This window comes from Desmodus rotundus, chromosome 5 (assembly GCF_022682495.2).
Source record: "Desmodus rotundus isolate HL8 chromosome 5, HLdesRot8A.1, whole genome shotgun sequence".
Taxonomy (NCBI): Eukaryota; Metazoa; Chordata; class Mammalia; order Chiroptera; family Phyllostomidae; genus Desmodus; species Desmodus rotundus.
This window is the reverse complement of record NC_071391.1, coordinates 32,607,349-32,626,003: the sequence shown is the minus strand read 5'-3', so window position 1 is coordinate 32,626,003 and position 18,655 is coordinate 32,607,349. Positions and strand designations below refer to the sequence as shown.

The 18,655-nt window shown below is 40.4% G+C and overlaps 1 protein-coding gene across 1 annotated transcript in view; it reads left to right on the top strand.

Annotated features, from left to right (window-relative positions):
- The window catches only part of LOC112303279 (L-lactate dehydrogenase C chain), a 32,427-nt gene extending 28,270 nt beyond the window's left edge, over window positions 1–4,157 (top strand). Inside the window, exons 7-8 of the mRNA XM_024558792.2 lie at window positions 1,451–1,574; window positions 3,993–4,157. Coding sequence (XP_024414560.1) covers window positions 1,451–1,574; window positions 3,993–4,157 — 289 coding nt within the window. The remainder of the gene's footprint in view (window positions 1–1,450; window positions 1,575–3,992) is intronic.
- The last annotated feature ends 14,498 nt before the right edge of the window (window positions 4,158–18,655 follow it).

The window sequence follows — 18,655 nt, the reverse complement described above, 5'->3', positions numbered from 1 at the left end:
AAAACAAGGAGACAAAGAAACATGTCCAAATGAAAGAACAGATCAAAACTCCAGAAAAAGAGCTAGATGAAAGGGAGATAAACAATCTATCAGATTCAGAACTCAAAACACTGGTTATAAGGATGCTCAAGGAACTTAGTGAGGACCTCGGCAGCATAAAAAAGGATCCATTCAAAAATGAAGGATACACTAATTTAAATAAAGAACAATTTACAGGGAAATAAAGAGTATATGAATGAAGCTCAGAATCAAATCAATGATTTGGAACATAAGGAAGCAAAAAAAAAAAAACCAACCCACAAACAAAAACAAACCAATAAAAAGCCCAGTCAGAGCAACAAGAAGAAAAAAGAATCCAAAAAAGTGAGGATAGTATAAGCAGCCTTTGGGACAACTTCAAGAAGTACAACACTCACACCATAGAGGTGCCAGAAGGAGAAGATAAAGGGCAAGAAATTGGAAATCTATTTGAAAAAATAATGACAGAAAACTTCCCCACTTTGGTGAAGGAAATAGAGATGCAAGTCCAGGAACCACAGAGCATCCCAAACAAGATGGATGCAAAAGGCCCACTCCAAGACATATAAGTAAAATGCCAAAGGTTAAAGATAAAGAGAGATTCTTAAAAGCAGTAAGAGAAAAGCAGTTAGTCATCTACAGAGGAGTTCCCATAAGACTGTCAGCTGATTTCTCAAAAGAAACTTTGCAGGCTAGAAGGGATTGGCAAGAAATATTCTAAGTCATGAAAAGCAGCCAAGACTGCTTTACCCAGCAAAGCTATCATTTAGAATTGAAAGGCAGATAAGAAACTTCAAAGACAAAAAGAAACTAAAGGAGTTCATCATCACCAAACCATTATTATATGAAATGTTAAAGGGACTTACATAAGAAAAAGAAGATCAAAACTATGAACAATAAAATGGCAAACAATACAAATTTGTCAACAACTGAATCTAAAAAACTAAGGAAACAGGAGGAACAGAGACAGAATTATGGATATAGAGAGCATTTTGATGGTTGCCAGATGGTAGGGGGTTGGGGGGGAAATGGGTGAAGAGGTGGGGGGATTTAGAAGTGCCAATAGGTAGTCACAGAATAGCCATGGGGATGTAAAGTACAGTATAGGAAGGAAATGGAGTAGCCAAAGAACTTATATGCATGACCCATGGACATGAACAATGGTGGGGGGATTGCCTGAAGGAGTGGGGGTTGCTGGGCAGAGAGGGGACAAAGGGGAAAAGATCAGGACAACTGTAATAGCATAATCAATAAAGTATTATTAAAAAAAGAAACCTACATAGCTTATTTATAAATAATTTCTAGAAGAAATCTCTGAGAAAATGTTAATGGAATGGCCTTGACATGTAGATTGCTCCAAAATGGATGCTTGAAATATATTTTCTAAGTTGACTCCTCATTAATTTGTTTTTCTTACTTTCTGCAACTGTAGTGCCTATGAGATTATCAAGCTGAAGGGGTATACCTCTTGGGCTATTGGCCTGTCTGTGACTGATCTAGTAGGATCAATTTTGAAAAATCTTAGGAGAGTGCATGCAGTTTCCACTATGGTTAAGGTAGGCTTAAATTGGTCTTTACTTATCATCTTTAACATTTGTTGAGTCCTTACTATGTTCTGGGCATTATACAGGATGTTGAGTATATAATTTTGAACAAAAAGACAGACCTTGACATCACATAAGTTAATGAAAAAAATGGACTTAATAAAACAATGACAAAGAAAATATAACAAAATATGCTAAGTGCTATGATGAAAAAACTAAAAAAATGCTAAGGGTATACAAGAAGAGAATTTAACTGCTTTGGGAAGGAGGCATTCATGGTGTTTCGAGAAGTCTTCCTGAGGAAGTAAAATGTGACCTAATCCAAGTAATGAGTAGTGTTTTTTAAAAGATTTTATCTATTTAAAGAGAGTGGAAGGGAGGGAGAAAGAGAGGAGCTGAAACATCGATGTGTGAGAGACACATTGACTGGTTGCCTCTCACACACCCCCAGCTGGGGTCCTGGCCCATAACCCCAGGCATGTGTCCTGACGGGGAATTGAACTGGCAACCTTTTGATTCCCAGGCCTGCACTCAACCCACTAGGCAAGTAGTAGTTAATTTGGAAAGCTGGACTAAGATTACAAGCAGAGGGAACACATGTGCCAGAGGGTCTGAGGTAGATACAAGTAGAGAGCACTTGAGGATCTGAAGAAAAGTTTCATTGTTGGAATGCAGGGAGCAAAGGGAGCAAGGGGTGCATGGTGAAGGGAAAAGCAAGTGGGTTCAGGCCACTGAAAGGAAGAGGGTAGGAGGGCACGGCAGCAGGTCATGGTCAGCATACAGGGCCAGGCCAGGCCCCTCGGGTCAGGGCCCTTGTTTTCAGCCCACCCAGCAGCCCCCAAAGGGCATGGTGGGATGGACATGAATTGTCCAGTTCTAGTCAGAGAATCCCCTTCTAGAAGGAAGAGTGACAGAGAAAGTAGAAGGAAACAAATTCCAGGAACACAGGCAGTGTTGCAGAGGGATTCCTTCCCCAGCCACAGGGACCTCTTTCCTGATATCACCCTGGCAGCTCATGTTAAAACTCCAAAAGTTACACAGAGGTGGCAACAGAATGACCAAGAAAAGGGAAAGGAAGGGAATGTGAGTTTAACTGGAGTTGGCGCCTGGCTGGGGATGGAATGTGGGCTGACAGTCTGTCTGGTGGGGCGATGCCCTCCATGGTTAGGCACCAACCAGAGTGGAGTGAATGTTAGTACAGCCTGGCAGGGGGCCCTCAGAGGAAAACATGTGGTTGGTCTGATGGAGCTCTTGAGGTTGACTATACAGTGGCTGCCAAAATGAGGAAGCTGACTTCAGTGGAGGAGGTGGCCGGAGTGTCCCTCTGTGGGTGTCTATAGCAAAACGGGAACAAGGGGTATATCCTGAGCTCCTGAGGAGAGCCCCAGAGATGGTGAGAGGGAAGCTTGGCTGAGAAGTGCCTGCGGGCTCTGAGCTACAGTAGGAAGCTGGGTGGCACCACTCTAGAGTCGGGGGGCTTCTCCCTCCCCTGAACGCTAGTGTCTGCTAACTGTTTATAATCAGACCTGGAGGAAGAACAAGACCTCGCCTCCTCCAACCCTACACTCAACCTTTGAGGTAGGTTAGGGATCTACTGGGTCTTCTTATCTTCTAGGGCTAGTAGGGAGGAGGCAGAGGCCTGTCTACGGGTATGCAGGCATTGTGTGGGTTGTGCAGGTTTTAATAGACTGTCTCTGGCAGCTGCTTCTGTAGCCTTGGATTCAGGTGCATACATGGAGGGAACATTAGGGCTCTTGACCAGAGATTCAATAAGCCCAGGATAGGGCAGTGACTGCACCTATTTCATGGGTCCTGTACATCATGGAAGGTTCAGGAAACAAGTAAGGTGGGGGCAATGGCTAGAGGTAGTCAGAAGGGCAGGGGTACATTTCCACTGGCAACTGGTGGGGGCTCTGCTAGGCATGAGAGAGCACCCACATCCATACGTTCCACGGAGGCTTCGCCTCTGGAGACTTGCAAAGCCACCTGTAGCATCCATTGTCTAAACTCAGTGGTACTCCCTTGTATGAAGGTCAGTTTATACAAAATAGAGCCTTCTCAGCCACTTCCTGCTTCCAAATTCACTGTTATCTTGATATCATTGATACCAAATACAGACTGCTTGATCTGACAGTTCTTTATGGTATCCTTTCCCTTAGATGGAAGGATGACCCAGCAAGAGGTAAAGTAGACAGTGCCTTTCTTGGTCACTTTGAGGCCTCTGGCACGTTTTCCATGTTACTGAACACAAGTTCCAGTGGTCATAGAACAAGGTGCTCTTGGTGGCGTTGACAGTCACTTAGCCACCTCTGAGGGATTTCTGTTGTGCTTCATTGTCTCTCCAGTACACTCTTATTCTGCATGCAGCTCTCTTGCATAGCTGCTTTTCCATATCAGGTTACTGAACAATAATCTAATTTTGCTTTTTAGGGCTTTTATGGAATAAAAGAAGAAATTTTTCTCAGTATCCCTTGCATCTTGGGACAAAATGGTATCTCCGACATTGTGAAAGTTAACTTGAGTTCTGACGAGGAGGCCCTTTTTAAGAAGAGTGCAAACACACTTTGGAATATCCAAAAAGACCTGGTATTTTAAAGCCGTTTAATGTTCCACAGTTTTATAGAGCAGAAAATAACAAACTGTATATTTTACATTTTGAAAGTATTTTCATCTGATCCAGAATAAACAAAACAAAAAAATTGAAGACCTATAGCATACTTCCAGTCTCTCAAGGCTAGTAAAGGAAATATTAAAGAGATTTCTCCTCTTTTATGAATCTCTCATAGTTCTATTCTAATGATACCCAACTTGTACAAAAGTAAGAGTTGTCTTAAGGTTTAGTAGAATATATGTAACAATCCATTATAAGATAGAACTTAGGATTTTTCTCACACAACAACAACTTTTTCTAGTACTGGAATTTCATCTTTTGCTTTCTTCCCTTAGGGAGCCAACCTTTTCACTTTATATTGCTCTCTTAGCTTCCTGCGTCTGTGTATCATCTTTACTAGGTACTTGTTTTTAAGACCATGTATAGCAGAAGAAATATAGAACTATAACTTTCTTTGGTATAAAAAAATTTAAATATCTTCAACTCTGCAAGGATTATACCAATTCATATAAATTTAAATTGTTGATTTGGTGTCTGTTGAAATACTACACAAGGACCTCAGACCATCAGATGTAAGTGAAAATAATGCATTGTGGAAAATAAATAGAAGGAAATTTGGCCTGGTTTGTGTGATTAACCCAAACTAATATGAAACCTGGAATTGCCGATTTTCAACTTTCAATTTGGATGTCTGGATTACATTCTTGCCAATTCATTCAGCAAACTACTATTATTCTTGCTGTGTTACGGTGATAAGGCCAGTATGACAATTTCTGCCCTCAAGTATCTCAGTGAGCATTTAAGGTACCTCATCTTATTATTAATGAATGCTTGACAATAGTTAATTGGTAGCTCCCTCTTTGTGTCTAAGGTAGGAGTGAATGTGGTTCTTTGATTTATGTATACAAATATATATACATATATAACATATATATTTCCTTGATTACACAAAAAAATAAGGCAGCTGTAGGAAATATCAATGGAACAAAAGCTAAGAAAGCAGGACTAAGGTAATTTACAAATTCGACTAGACCAGTGGGGAAAATTGGAAAGCAGGTGTGCAGTCCCTGAGGACCTGCCTGGCTGTAGTGCAGGTGCACTGTTTGATGGGAGGCACAGTTCACACTCTTGTTATTCTTGCTATCATAATAGCCTTCATTCTAGTCATCTACTGAACACGGTTAGTTTCCTGTTTTGTTCCTTTTTCTTAAAAAAAAATACTTCCCTTCAATGCACAAAATATGGGAAAGGGGAATCTTCTGTGGATTTTGGCTTTTTAAAAAAGCTGCTCTTGCCCTGACTGCTGTGTCTCAGTGGGTTGGGCATTGCCCCAAAAACCAAGGGGTCGCCAGTTCCATGGTTCCATTCCCAGTCACGGCACATGCCTGGGTTGCAAGCCAGGTCCCCAGTTGGGGGCATGCGAGAGGCAACCAATTGATGTTTGTCTCGCACACCAGTGTTCTTTTCCCCTTTATTTCTCCCTCCCCTTCCTTCTCTCTAAAAAGAAATAAAATCACCCTGGCTGGTGTGGCTCAGTGGGTTGAGTGTTAGCCTGCAAACCAAAGGATCCTCAGTTTGATTCCCATTCAGGGCACATGCTTGGGTTGCAGGACAGGTCCCCAGTAGGGGACCAGAGAGGCAACCACACACTGATGTTTCTCTCCCTCTCTTTCTCCCTCCCTTGCCCTATGTCTAAAAATAAGTAAATAAACTTTTTAAAAAAACAAAAAATCTTTAAAAAATAAAATAAAAATAAATCTGCCTTGGCTGGTGTGGCTCAGGGGATTGAGTGTCAGCCTGCAAACCGAAGCGTGGCCAGTTCCATTCCCAGTCAGGGCACATGCCTTGACTGGTCCCCAGGTCCCCAGTAGGGGGCGCATGAGTGCAACCACACGCTGATGTTCCTCTTTCTTCCCCTTCCCTTCTGTCTAAAAATAAATAAATAAAATCTTTAAGAGAATCTTTTTAAACAAGCTCCCATTTGTACACCAAATTAAAATTCATTTTAGGAAATTCTGACAGATCGAAAGCTGTAAATTACAGTTTCTACAATGAATGTCCTAGAAAGTACAGCTGCTCTACATCACGTATTCTCAGTAGTGGCGACATGACCCTCAAGAAGGTGGAAAGTGTGTGTGTGTGTGTGTGTGTGTGTGTGTGTGAAAATCTTAAATATTACAAAGGTTTTACTCCCTGAAGCTCAACCCTACCTGACAAAAATCTTAATATTTAATTTCACAACCAGGATGGGGGAAGGGAGTTGAATGACTTGGGGAAAATGTCTAAAAAAGCTCTTGAGGGAGAGATAATTTTTAAAAGGGTGAGAAACTGTTACATTTTAGAAAATAATTAGTCAGATGTGTATTGTGGATTATAACTCACAAATTAGTTAGAAAACAGTTAACTAGGTAGAACGTGGCGGGAGAAGAGACACGCATGTCTCGGTTTATTTCAGACTTAGGGATGAGGGGGAATTTTGGATTCTACACTTAATGAATTGATTTTCCCCTTCCATTTGTAGAAATGGTTATCAGCACTGTAATGATCAAATTCTTAGGGGTTCATACCTCATTTAAAAATCCCCGTGGCATAGAAGATTTAAATTTTTTTATCTTTCCTACCTCAGCTCCCATTTGTTGGTGGGTAATAGTAGCCCCGAGGTCTCTTCCTACAGCCCTAGTGAAGAAGTCCCGGTTAGGCGTGAAACGCGCGTACTGGACAACCAAACTCACTGGGTGCTCTGGCGGATGGGCTCTGGGAAAGCAGTCTACCTTCTCACTGCCCGGGCCCGAGTTCAACGTGTCCGCTGCACCTCCTGCGGCTGGAGCCGGAGGAGCGTGTTCGAGCACGTCCACCTACGAACCACCGCAACCCGCCCGCCGCGCGCAGGCGCAGTTCCGCGCAGTCCGGTCCCCGGCCTCGCGCCTGCCCCAGGTGTGTGGGTCCCCACGAGGCCGCACGAGCCGGGCGTACTCGACGCTTTTCCTCCGTTCTCTGCCTCCGCCCCCACGTGAGCCGGGCAGCGGCAGTTCCGCGGCCCAGACCGAGAGTGCACGCGGCGGGGGCTAATTTCTTTTGCCGAGGGATGGCTCCGGGGCCCTTGCGGGCGGCACGCGCCCCACTCGGGATGCCGGCCCGTGTCCCGTGTGCGTGTGGCCGGAGGTACCTCGCGCCTGGCCGTGTTCGGGTCTGGGCCCGTGGCCTCGGCCCGGCTCTGGAGCTGACAGCTGGGAGCGGGGAGAACCAGGCTGGGCCGGGGGAGGCCGTCCTGGCTGTAGGCTCGTCTGCGGTGGAGTAGCCCCTATCCTTCCTTCAGGCCCTTCGGACTGCACCCCCGCCCCCCCTCCTCGGTTTGCCTCCTGGCTGCTGGGCGGCTCTGACAGTCAGCTTCGTCTTTCCCTGTTGTGCCTGAAGCACCTTCCCCGCTGGCGCCCGGGGGTTCTCTGCAGACCCGCTCCTCATCTGGAAGAGGCTTTGCAGGGTTTTCTCACCCAGGTTTCCAAGATGGCGACGGCCAAGCGTGAACTTACTGCGAATTTCCCTGCGGAGGAGGCCATTCATCACAGTAAGATCTCCCTTACAGGCTCCGGATCGGAAGGTACGGCCTGTGCAGTCAGCATCTTATTAAAGTCAGTTGTGTGCTGTGCGCCGTGGGGCTGCCCAAGGTTTCCGGGTTGCAGGCCAGGCCGCGCGCGGCGGCGTGGGTTGTGGCCAGTTCGAGGGTTGAGTGGGAGGCCTGCCGGGCTCCACCCAGAGGAACGTGCCGTCTTTAATTGCTCCACCCAGAGTGGGCGTCTTTTTCTAGGGCTTCTCATGGTATCATATATGTTAAAAAGCATCTGTGTGAAAGCTTGTTGACATTAACTTTTACTCATTTGCTTGACTAAGAAACAAATAATAATTTTAAAAACGGGAGAAATAGGTGACAGGAAAAAAGAGTGTACAGTCCCTCAGTTGTGGCGGCTGTCCTACTAGTACCAACACAATAGTCTTTTTTCTATAAAAATCTCCCTCCCATTTCTTACTCTAGCTTTATTTCCCTTCATTCCTTATTTGTGTTAGGTTGATTTTAGTGTTCTTAGTATTGATGTAGTTGATAAAATTAGCTTCCAGTTCAATGGCTAGACACGGAGCTAAAAAGATTCTGAATTCTTTCTAAGAACATTACCTTCATCTGAACCCATAATGGTTTAGTAAATCAAAATAGACTATGAGCTATGATTAGCTTTTTCAGTGGAATATCTAGAGAGTTTTTTTCAAGCGATAGCCTTTAATCTTGGCATGATTTATTGGATTTAAAGGTTTGGCAGTGGATTTCATACCTAGATGACATAGTATCTATCCTTAAGGCATATCAGCTCTTGTCAACTGCTGCTCTTGGTAATCACATGAATTCTCCATGACTCATTCTGGTCCTACAAACTGTAATGCTTTGTCCTCAGCAGTGACCTCAATGCCGATGAGTACATGTACATGGAAACCAGTGCATTTGTTTTCAACACCAGTAATGATGATACATTATGCTTTATATACATTATCTAATATAATCCCCCAAAGTAATTATTAGATATAGGGGAGAGGAGAAAAAAGACTATCTCAAGTTGTATGAATAGACAAGTATACAGATACTATGTGCATATAATATTTATCATCTCTATTTGTAAGGGCTTTTCTGAGAGGGATTGAGAGCCCTATCCCAGAAGATAATAGCCACAAGCTCCTATAGCTTGAGCTTTATGATGTTGCAAACTACAACATTGTATGTATCTTGGAAAATGTGGTGCACAATCTTTCTACAAAGCCCCCCGGGTAAGGCTTACATTAGTCTCTCCCTCTCCTGGCTCTGACTCTGTGACTTTTTTTTATTCAAGGAGATTGTGAAATCTTAAAAGCTCTTTGCTGCTGAAGAAGGAATTCTCTGTAGGAATTGATTAGGAATTTATTAGAAATACGTGGTGCAAACCTATTAAAGAAATAGCACTGTCTTTGAAAGTTACTGAATTATATACTATAATACATAAACTTCCATTATGATAGTGTGATATCCACGAATCACTTCATTCAGTGTTGTATCCAGAGTGTAGAACGGTGCCTACTAGAATAGACACTTAGTACTAAAAAGACAATGGGGGGAGGATTGAATGTGGGAGGTAGGGGGTGGGTAGTGCAGGGGAGAGTAATGGGGGGACCTGGGGACAAGTGTAACTGAACAACAATAATTTTTAAAAAAGAATTACTGAAAGCCAAATACATGTTAAAAAAAACACTGGGGAGAAAATATAATGGATATTCTACCCATTTTAATTTTTATAAATAAAGAAAGAGGGCCCAGAGAGATTGAATTAGGATACATTTTTTAATAGACAATTTTGGGGAACAGTTTTATTTAGATTTACAGAAACATTGAAAAGATAATACAGAGAGTTCTGTCTATACTTCACATCCAGTTAACATCATACCTTAGTATGGTGTATTTGTCACAATTTTTTTAATAATAGTTTTTAGTTTTATTCATTTATTTTTAGAGAGAGGGGAAGGGAGGGAAGAGGGAGAGAAACATCAATGTGTGGTTGCCTCCCACTGGGGACCTAGCCTGCAACCCAGGCATGTGCCCCAACTGGGAATCGAACTGGCGACTCTGTGGTTTGCAAGCCGGCACCCAACCCACTGCACCACACCAGCCAGGGCTATTTGTCACAATTAATGAACAATATTAATGCATTATCATTAATTGAAGTCCACAGTTTACTCAGATTTCCTTAGTTTTTACTTAATGTCCTTTTTCTGTTCTAGGCCTCCATCCGGGATACCACACTACATTTAGTCATCATGTCTCTTTAGGCTTCTCTAGATTGTGGCAGTCATTAGACTTCTCTTGTTTCTGACGACTCTGGCAGTTTTGAGGAATACTGGTGGAATGCCCCTCCACTGGAATTTTTCCCTTGAGTTTTTCTCACAGTTATGCTGGGGTTATGGGTTTTTGGGAGGAAGACAGAAAGGTAAAGTGATGTTTTCATCACATCATCCCCAGAGTATGTATACGGTCAACATGCTCCATCATGGTTGATGTTGACCTCAGTCATCTGGCTGAGGTCGTGTTAGGTTTCTCCACTGTGAAGTTACTCTTTTTCCCCTCCCCTTTCCATGTTATGCTCTTTGGAAGGAGGTCTGTACATGCAGCCCGCACTTAAAGAATGGGGAGTTATGCTCCCTCTCCTTGAGGGTGGTGTAGCTACATAAATTATTTGGAATTCTTCTGCATGAGGCATTTGTCTTTCTCTATCATTCACTCACTCATTCATTCATTCCTTACCTGAGGACATGCTTACTGATTTTAGAGAGAGGGGGAGGGAGGGAGAAACAGGGAGAGAAACATTGATTGGCTGCCTCCTGCACTTGCCCCACCCAGGGACTGAACCCACAACCCAGGTATGTACCCTGACCAGATATCGAACATGTGACTGGGCGGTTTGCAGGATGACAGTCTAACCAGCTGAGCACTCTGTCCAGTGCTATTTCAGTCATTTGTTAGTGTCGGTATGGACTCCTGGGTTTTATTTTACACTTTGGGTTAAAATTCAACACATACTTATTTTGTGTCTCAAATTGTTTCCGCTTGGACCATCAGCAGCTCTTCCAGTTGGCTATTGTGTCTCTTTGACATATCCTGTTAATGTAGGGTTTTGTGTCGAGCACTTCCTTAGTTTCTGGCGCTGTACGACGTTTCGGCTTCTTCATCTTGTATATTTTCTGCTCTGGTCTTAAATCAGCCTTCTCCCCAAGGAGCCCTGGTTCCTTTTATTGAGGAATTGTGTTATAAACCAAGAATATGGGTGCTAGGTTATGCTCCTTTTTACCAGGGTTACAGTACATTTTAAAAACAATGTTTTGGGAAAACATATTTGCTAATGATACCTCAGACAAGGGCCTGATCTCCAAAATATATAAAGAACTCACACGACACCACTCCAGGAGGACAAAAAACCCAATTAAAAAATGGGCAAAGGACTTGAACAGACACTTCTCCAAGGAAGACATACAGAGGGCCCAGAGACATATGAAAAGATGCTCAGCATCACTAGCCATCAGAGAGATGCAAATTAAAACCACAGTGAGGTACCATCTCACACCGGTTAGAGTGGCCAACATAAGCAAATCCACAAACAAATGTTGGAGAGGATGCGGAGAAAAGGGAACCCTAGTGCACTGTTGGTGGGAATGCAGACTGGTGAGGCCACTGTGAAAAACAGTATGGAATTTCCTCAGAAAACTAAAAATGGAACTGCCCTTTGACCCAGCAATTCCGCTGCTGGGATTATACCCTAAGAACCCTGAAACACCAATCCAAAAGAACCTGTGCACCCCAATGTTCATAGCAGCACAATTTACAATAGCCAAGTACTGGAAGCAACCTAAGTGCCCATCAGCAAACAAGTGGATCCAAAAACTATGGTATATTTACAAAATGGAATTCTACGCAGTAGAGAGAAGGAGCTTATACCCTTTGCAACAGCATGGATGGAACTGGAGAGCATTATGCTAAGTGAAATAAGCCAGACGGTGAGGGACAAATACCATATGATCTCACCTTTAACTGGAACATAATAAATAGAAGAAAAAAGAAACCAAAATATAACCAGAGACATTGAAGTTAAGAACAATCTAACAATGGGCAGGGGGGAGTAGGGAGGGAACAGTGAGGAGAGGGGATTACAGGAACTACTATAAAGGACACATGGACCAAATCAAGGGGGAGGGTGGAGGTCGGGGGAGGGAGGGGGGTTCAGCTGGGGCGGGGTGGAGGGATGGGGAGAAAAGGCACACAACTGTAATTGAATAACAATAAAAAATTAAAAAAAACACAATGTTTCAAAGATAATGTTACCAATACTGCATAAATTCTGTTCCGTACTACTCCAGGTTCTGTGAATAGTTCAGAGTATCTAGAAAGCATTGTCATCGCGTTAAGCAGCGACCTTTTTCTTGTGATACAGTTTAATTATTCCAGGCTAATTATTTATAATGTAGTTTAAAATTTAAAGTACTTGGCTTTGGATTTCCATTAATTAGAATAGAGTAAGAAGATCCAACAATATAAGTTGGACATATACTTAAATTGTAGATAGATGAATGATTTTTTTCCTTGAACAACTAACTGATTGGATGGTGGTTCCATTTACCTGGGTTAGGATGCTTTCAACCTGGGGGTGGGAGTCTGGGAGAGATGAGGGAGGGGGTGTTGGGTTTAGGGGAGAAAAATCAAGGTTTCCAGTTGGGACATGTTAAATTTGAGGTAATCTGAAAAGACACTCAAGAAGAAATGTCAAACAGGTAGCTCATTGAGTTTGGAACTCAGAAATCTAGGCTGGGATATTCAGTCCAGTCACTGTATTTTAAGATCATTTGGAATGGTTTTTCTCTGTGGGTAGACCAAAACTGAGTACATGATTAAGTTTATTCATTTTAATTTTGATATTAGTTATTTAAATTTTATTTCATAATTTTATAGAATATTTCTGGGTTGAAGGTGGTCTTCAGCATCTTTTGTAAAGCTGTACTAATGTCCACTATATCTCCAGCCACTGGGGTGGGTTAAGGATGGAGCCAGATCTTGAATGTGCCTGAGCCTCTGTGTGACCTCTTGGTTACTTAGGGCAGCGATTTTCAACCTTTTTCATCTCGTTCCACTCATAAACTAACTACTAAAATTTACAGCGCACCAAAAAATATATTGTTTGCTGATCTGACAAAAAAAATAGGTATAATTTTGATTCATTCACACCAGACAGCTATTGTAGTGTTGGCTGTTGTCTTTTTTTTTTTTCCTATTTGACAGTCTAAGGGAAAAGAGGTCATCAGTGCCCCTGACAAAATAGTCAGATACGCATGTTTTAAAAGTTTTTGTGGCACACCAGTGTGGCTACTGCAGCACACCAGTGGAAAATTGCTGACTTAGGGGAATGTTCTAGTTTTCAAGTATTTGTGAACTTCTCAGATTTCCTTATGTTGTTATTTCTAATTTCATTCTGTTGTGGTTATGACATTATACTTTGTTATGATTTCAACTCAAATTTGTTGAGATTTATTTTGTTGCTTAGTATATGTCTGTCCTGGGAAACATTCCATCCCTGGCTCAGTTGGTTGGAGCTCTGTCCCGTGCGCTAAAAGTTGTTGCAGGTTCAATCCCTGGTCCGGGCACATACGGGAGGCAGCCAATCAATGTTTCTCTCTCACATCGATGTTTCTTTCTGTCTAGAATCAATAAAAACATATCCTTGGGTAAGGATTTTAAAAAGTAAGGAAAACATTCCGTGTGCACCTGACAATGTATTTTCTGTTGTTTTGGGGTGTTCTATAAGATGTCGCTTAATTCTACTTGGTTGATAGTGACAGTGTCTTCTATATCCTTGCCGATTACCTGAGTAGTAGTTCTATCCATAATCAAAGAATGTGGTGGTGTTTATCTTTTTTTTCTTTTTTTAAAAAAATTACTTATTGATTTTAGAGAGAGGGGAAGGGAGGGACTGAGAGGGAGAGAAACATCAGTGTGAGAGAGAAACATCAATCGGTTGCCTCTAGCGTGCGCCTTGGCTGGGACCAAACCTAGAAACCAGGCATGTGCTCTGACCAGGACAGAATCAAACCTGCAACCTTTAGGTTTACAGGCTGATGCTCAAACAACTGAGCCGCACCAGCCATGGTGGGATGTTGGTTTTCAGTTATTATTATTGAATTATCTACTTCTACCTTCATTTTTCCCTTCATGTATTTTAGGGCCTAGGTATATAATTGTCATGTCTTCCTGATGAATTAACTCTGCTATTACAAAATATCCCTGTTATTCTAATAACTTTTTTGGTTAAAATTTTGTCTGATTTAGAGCTGCTCAGGTTCCCTTGTGGTTGCTGTTCATATGGTGTATCATTTCCCACCCTTTTAGTGTCAACCTGTTTACAACCTCTTAAATCTAAAATGTGCCCTTTCTACAGGGCACTATAGTTAGAGTTCGTTTTATCCAGTTTGGAAATGTTTTGAATGGACTGTTTATTCTGTGTTTGTATTGATATGTTTGAATTTGCGCATGCCATTTGGCTATTTCTATAGGTCTTATGACTTCTGTTCCTTGGTTCCTCTTTTACTTTTTTTTTTTTTTTTTGCATTAAAGGGTATTTTCTAAAGTACTGAATATCATTTTAATTCCTTTATTAATTTTAAGTATGTTTTTTGAGTATTTAAATGGTTCTTGGGATTACATCACCAGGTTTTCATTTGTAGAAGCTAAGAGAAGAAAGGAGAAAAAATACATTTATAAAGTTTTTTGGGTTTTTTTTGGTTAACCTTGTTTTTAAATTCTGGTATTCTTTATTTCTTTGTCTAGATTGGAGTTAGTCTGCTGTCACTTCTTTCCTCTACTCTAGCTTCTTGCCCTTCTCTCTCCTCTGGGTTTGTATTATCAAATACCTGCATCTCTGCATCCTGTAGCCTCAACAATTAAATTTTATAGCTGTTTTATGCAGTTGTTTTAATAAAGGAGGTGTGCATGTGTGTGTATATATTTATATATGTAAATTACATTTATAATACAACTTATATTTATAAAGTACGTATTATAAAATTATATGTACATATAAATCATACTTTTTTATAGTTGCTACTTAATCACTATTACCAGTGCTTTTTATATCTTTGTGTCAATTTTATATCTTTGTGTCAATTGCTACATGAGGCCACTTCCTTTAATCCAGAACTTCTTTGAGTATGTGTTGTAAGGCAGGTCTGAAATAGCAGTGATTTCTGTCTTTGTTTACTTGGGGATGTCTTATTTTGCCTTCATTTTCGCAGTACAGGCCTGTCACACGGCTGTTGGTTCAGTTTCTCTTCTCGCACTTTGAATGTCATCCACTGTCTTCTGGCCTCCACTGCTTCAGATCAGAAGTCAGCTAGGACTTATTTTGGTTCCCTTGAATGAAATGTCTCTTTTCTCTTGCTGTTTCCAATACTTTCTCTTTGTGTCCAAGTGAGAATCTCTTTGCTTTGATCCTATTTGGAGTTCCTTAAACTTCTTGGCTCTGTAGGTTACTGTGTTTTGTATTTGGGAAGTTTCAGCCATTATTTCTTCAAATAATTTTTCTGCTCCTTTCTCTCTTTTCCTTCTAGTCACTGCAATGAATATGTTGGTGTGTTTAAGGGTGTCCTACAAGTCTCTTCTTTTTTCTTTCTGTTCTTTAAAGTTTGTGAGTTATAAAGTATTTTCTACTAGACAATCCTAGCATCTCCAAATAAGGAATTTTGGCTATTCTTAAGACCTTTATCTTTCTCCTGTCCTGCTGCATTAACTAGGGTCTCTCCAGTGTGAAGTTAATGAAAACAGTAGGCATCCTTGTCTTCCTGACTGTAATGAAAATCCTCATTTTTCTTCATTATATGTGTTTGTTTTGGATTTTGATAGATAATGTTTCGAGGTGAAGGAAGTTTCCTTCTTTTCCAAGTTGTTGAGTTTATTTCTTAAAACTTTAAATGGGTTTGGAATTTTATTAGGTTTTTATAGAATTCAAACAATCATATCTTTTTCTTTAAATCTCATGAGGTATTGAGCCATCTTTGCAGTTCTGCATCATGATTTTTCAAATGAAGTTTTTTCAAAAACCCCACTTAATTATATTTGCTGATACTGTATATAGTACTTGCACATCTGTGTAAATAGGTGACATGGGTTTATTATTTTTCATGCCGTTTTTGCTCAGTTTTGGTATCAAGATTTTAGTATCCCCACCAAAATCTTTTTCCTATAATAAAGTAGGTTGTGTAAGAATTAACTGTTCCTCGAACTTTTGATAAAACCCATCTGTGAAAGTTTGAAATGGTGAAGGGATTTTTGATAGCTCATGTATGTATGTTTGTTCCAATTTTCCATTCCTAAGACAGTTTAGGAAGTTTTCTAGAGTTGTCCATTTCATCCAAGTTTTTAAATGTACAAGCATGTTTCATATTTTATGACCTTTTAAACCTTTACTGTTATCTATAGTTACCGCTCCTGTTTTCTAATATTTCTTGCTTGGGACACAGCCCTTTAACTCCCTGGTTTTGCTAGTTGTCTAATTTATCAGTCTCTCTTTCCCTAAGAATTGCTTTTCTATTTTATTAATAGTGGTTTTTTATCTTACTACTTTCTACACTTATATTTACTTTTTTACATTATGATCAGTAAGTCTTTGTCATTGATTTTAAATTTTGTTTTTAAAAATGCATTAAAAACATACATTTACCAGTGAGTACCACATTTCTTGGTTTTGTGGTACTTTGTCATTTGGTTCTAAATATTTTGTAATTCCTAGTTTTATTTTCTCTTTAACTCAGTGAGTCATTTAACAGTATTTTTATTTTTGGTTTGAAACATTAAAAAATTTGTTATTGTGGTTGATTCTAACTTAGCTCAATTGAATCAAGAGGAATGTGGCTTAACTTCAGCTCTTTCAAATCCGTTAAGGCTCACTTTCTGACCTAGTCAATAGAAAGTGTACATGTTCCTTATGTTTTGGGGGGAAAATGGACTATACTGGGCATGATGATCTTGGTATATTTATTCATTCACACTTACTTTGATGTTTAGTTTTACTAAATTTTACTAGTTGTTAATTTTTCTTGATCTATATAAATTTCTGATAAAGCTGTTGTAATTGTCCACTATGACTATGAATCAAATACACCTTGCAATTTCCAATTTTTCTTCATATACTTTGAGACTATAAGTTTATAATTATTATATAAAACAGGAGTATTTCATATCACATTATTTTGATTTATCCCCATTAATGCCTTTTTGTTGTTGAAAATTCTATTTCATTTGCTATTACTATTCCTACACTACCCTGCTTTTAGCTAATAGTTACTACTTTTTAAATCCAGTAAGAAAAAATTCCTAATAAAGCTAATGCTGTTTAAATAGTTCACTTACCTAAAACATCAGATTATGCCAAAGTTTTTTGGCACTCGCTGTTGACTGATGATCTCTTCTTTTAGACTGTTGCTATATAGACTTTACTGGTAGTGGTAAAATTGATTTCAGATTAATTTCTGGATCTCTGTACTTACCCTTGTAACTGTTTATCTTAAGTAACCAACCAAAAACCCTGTAAGAAATTTCTAGGAGAAAGTGTTGATGGAAACAATTCGGTTTTGTGACACTGTCAAATAGGTTCCCACACGAGTGTTTAGTGACGAGTGTTTCTTCTAACGCCACAGTGGCCATGAGATGCTTAAAATGAAAGGATACACTTCTTGGGGTGCTACCCTATCTGTAGCTGATATAATGGAAAGTATTTTGAAGAATCATAGGAGAGTCCAGTTTCCACCATAGTAAGGAAGCATGTTTATGTTTGAAAAGTTCTTTAACATTAATATAACATAGAGGTAAAAGAACATTTATGAGGCACAATTTATTTTTGAGGTTGATCTCGTGAAAGCACCTCTCTTCCTAAAACGTCTGTTGTTAGTTGCTGCTGAAGAGACAGAAAGGGATGAAGGGGGAGGTAAGGCAGAGAGAGGGGCCTATCTTTGCAGACCTTTGTCCTGGCCTAGTCTTGTATTTATCATTGAATTTGATAAAAGTCTTCTTGCATCTTTAACTTTACAAACATCTATTAACATTGGGAATCACTGTGGGTAGATCTTGCTACATTTTGAGTTGTTCTCTAACAGTCCCAATTACGTCCAACGAAGAGACCTAAGAAAGCAGCACCTAGTCACAGAAGTGTCCGCAGTTAGTGTCTTGGGAGGGGAAGCTGGAGACTAAGATCCGTCCGTTGGTCTGAAGGGGAGAGAGGCTACGGCACAATGGAATTGTCATTGGGAATAAACAGAAATTCTGAAGTGGTTTGGGGGTAAGGAGGAAGGTCCCAGGAAACACAGCAAAAGGCTGGGGCCTCTGTGGAAAGATGGCTGATGAATTTGAACAAGTATGTATAATTGTCAATTTTAAATTGTTCTGTCTCAATGGTCTATTTTTCTGCCACAATTCATATTACAGATCTGTTAAATACTCATTCATCCAGCAAGTACTGTTTCTTATATTGCAGACCTTTGTTATAAGAAAGAAAAAGGAATTATTTTTAAGTTTTTACTTTCAGGGCCTTTATGGAGTAAATGAAATATTCCTTAGTGTCCCTTGTATCTTGGGAGGGAATGGTATTACAGACCTCATTAAGGTAAAGCTGGCCCCTGAAGAGGAGGCCCGTTTCAAAAACAGTGCAGAAACTCTTTGGGAAATTCAGAAGGAGCTGAAGCTTTAAAGTTGCTAAAAGCTACCAATCTGAAGTTATCGAAGAGACAGTTAAAGAAGGTGTTTCAGTACCGCTGATGTACCCGTACTTGCCTTGTGCGTGTGTGTATATGTGTGTTTATGTGCAGTTGCCATTTGGTCCAAAACAGCATATAAGAAATTCTGATTCTTTTCATCAAGTATATGCTACTTTTTTCATTCTGC